At 55.0% G+C, this 2,634-nt stretch overlaps 2 protein-coding genes across 2 annotated transcripts in view; one reads left to right on the forward strand and one right to left on the reverse strand.

The window, feature by feature from the left end:
• Positions 1 to 1,294, reverse strand: part of EMH_0011430 (uncharacterized protein) — a gene marked incomplete at both ends in the record, with an annotated part of 10,635 nt that extends 9,341 nt beyond the window's left edge. The window contains 3 exon segments of the mRNA XM_038022698.1: positions 1 to 656; positions 950 to 1,069; positions 1,266 to 1,294. The exon segment at positions 1 to 656 is cut by the window's left edge and continues 303 nt beyond it. Coding sequence (XP_037878552.1) covers positions 1 to 656; positions 950 to 1,069; positions 1,266 to 1,294 — 805 coding nt within the window.
• A 384-nt stretch (positions 1,295 to 1,678) lies between these two features.
• EMH_0011440 (uncharacterized protein) lies at positions 1,679 to 2,050 on the forward strand (the record flags this gene model as incomplete). Its single annotated transcript, XM_038022699.1, has 1 exon — positions 1,679 to 2,050. The coding sequence occupies one exon, from the start codon at positions 1,679 to 1,681 to the stop codon at positions 2,048 to 2,050; it is 372 nt and encodes a 123-aa protein (XP_037878553.1).
• Between the last annotated feature and the right edge of the window lie 584 nt (positions 2,051 to 2,634).

The raw sequence follows: 2,634 nt of genomic DNA on the forward strand, positions 1-2,634 counted from the left end.
CTGCTGCTGCTGCTGCTGGGTCGGCAATTCGTCTCTTCTTCAAAGCAGGAGGTTCGCTGTAGTCTTCTGTATCCTCTGCTGCTGCTGCTGCTGCTGCCGTTGCTGCTGCTGTTTCTGCTGCTGCTGCCGATGAGATGCACCAACAGAGACAGGCTGTATATACACCCGAGACGGAGACTGCTCCGAGCTGCAGCAAACTCTCGTGCTGCTGCTCAACTGGAGCAGCAGCAGCAGCACGAGTGCTGCAGCAGCAGCCATGTAGCGTCAGTAGCAGCCGCAGGAGCTGCCGCTTCCCGGCAACAAAGGCAGCAAAGACAACGGCGTTGCTGCAGCAGCAGCTAGTGATTGCTGCTGCTGCTGCAGTGCCCTTCTCGCTGCTGCTGCTGCTACTATTGTTGCTGCTGTTGCTGCTGCTGCTGTCAGCTACAACAACGCAAGCAGCAGCGGTGCGCACATCCAGCTGCAGCGGCAGCTGCACCCTACCTAGCAGACGTCCCCTTGCTGCTGCCGTTGCTGCTGATGCTGCTTCGGCAGCAGCAGCAGCTGCTGCTGCTGCTCCGCTGCTTGCTGCTGCTGCTCCTGCATTGTCTGTCTGCACCGAGACTGCAGCAGGAGGAGACGAGTCCCAAATTCGCAGCTCTCTGGGCCGCACCTCGCTGCAGCAACAGCAGAACAGCAGCAGCAGAGCAAGCGCAGCAGCAGCAGCAGAGCAGCAGCAACAGCAGCGGCGCAAAGCGTATACATATCAAAACAGTTGAAACAGGAGTCGATGGTGTAGCAGCAGCAGCCGCAGCAGCAGCAGCTGCTGCAGCAGCTGCTGCAGCCTCCGATATCAAGCATCACACAATCAGCAGCAGCAACAGTTCACCCAGTGGCAACAGCAGCAACTGCAGCAGCTGCTGCAGCAACTGCAGCAGCAGCAGCAGCAGCAAAGCGTGTTACAGCTCACATTGAGACGTGGTGAGATGGCAGCAAATCCAGGCCAATAAATCTCTTCCCTTGCTGCTCCTGCTGACGGCCGAAGTCGTTGCTGCTGCTGCTGCTGCTGCTGCTGCTGCAGACAGAGTTGCTGCAGCAGCAGCAGCAGCTATTGGGGATCCCCACAGACAAGCGGGTCTCTGCCACCAACAAAGGGTAGGAGGACTCCATAGTCAATGCTGCAGCAGCGCAAATGTCTGCTGCTGCATGCTGCTGCTGTTGCTGCTGCTGCTGCTGCTGCTGCTGCGTGCTGCTGCTGCTGCTGTTGCAGCTCCGTATGCCGTTACCTTCTTCTGAAGAGGTGTAAGACGGCCATCACAGCAGCCAAATATCAAACCCTAGACTCTAGACCCTAAACCCTAAACCCTAAACCCTAAACCCCAGGGCATCGCCGATGAAGACGGGGGTTTAGGGGCTCAGCAGCAAGAGAGAAAAAAACGGCTCCATCCGCAGCAAAATACGAAGACACGCAAATTTCTTCGATTAAAAGCTGCTGCTGCTGCTGCTGCTGTGGGGGGTGGATCGGTATCCTGAGCAGTAGCATCAGAAACAGCAGCAGCAACAGCAGCAGCAGCAGCAGCAGCAGCAGCTGCTGCTGCTGCTGCTGCTGGAGGCGCAGTCGGCTGCATGCCCAGTGGGCACAGCAGCAGCAGCAGCAGCATTTTCTCGTTGCAGATGAAATACAAACATTGAAGTGTGGATGAAGAGATTTTGTTTCTTCATTGTTGCAGCAGCAGCAGCAACAGTAGCAGCAACAGCAGCAGCAACAGCAACATTAGCTGCTGCACGGGCAACGGCAGTGCCTACAGCAAGAGCGACTGCAGCAGCAGCAGCAACAGCAGCAGACGGGGTTGAGAAGACTGCGACAGCAGCAGTAACTCAAAGAACAGCAGCAGCAGTAACTCTGCCGGGAGCCGTAGGTGCTTCAGAGGCAGCAGCAACAGCAGCAGCAGCAGCAGAGACCACAACCGCTGCAGCAGCAGCGGCAGCAGAGCCAGCGGCGACTGCTGCAGCAGCAGGCTTGGCGACACCGCTGCAGCAGCAGTTGCTGCACCTGAAGCTGCAGCAGTAGAAGAAAGTCAGCTGTTGCCGTGGTTGGTCTGTGCAGCAGCAGCAGCAGCAGCAGCGGCAACAGCGACAGCAGCAACAGCAACAGCGACAGCAGCAGCAGCAACAGCAACAGCGGAGAGAGAGCCCAGGAAGGGAAAGAAGAAGACAAAAACAACAAGCAGAGAAGGAGAGAAAATACAGAGCGAGACAAAAATATACAAACAAAGATATAAATATAAAGACAGAGATATGAAGACAAAGACAAAGACAAAGAGAGACAGAGAGACAGAGAGACAGAGACAAAGGGAGACAGAGACAAAAGCAGCAGACAGAAGGAGAAGGAGACAGAGACAGAGACAGAGACAAAGAGATAAAGAAAGACAAACAAAGAGACAGGATACAAACAAAGGCAAAAGCAAAAGTATATAAAGACAAAAGGAGACAGATAAAAACACAAGCTGAGAGAGAGAGAGAGAAAGGAGAGAGAACAGAGAGACGTAGAGAAAGAAGAAAACAGAGACAAACAAGAGATGAGGAGACAGAGACACAGCAGCAGCAGCAGCAGCAGCAGCAGCAGCAGCAGCAGCAGCAGCAGCAGCAGCAGCA

This window comes from Eimeria mitis, genomic scaffold (genome assembly GCF_000499745.2).
Source record: "Eimeria mitis Houghton genomic scaffold, Emh_scaff415, whole genome shotgun sequence".
NCBI lineage: Eukaryota > Apicomplexa > Conoidasida > Eucoccidiorida > Eimeriidae > Eimeria > Eimeria mitis.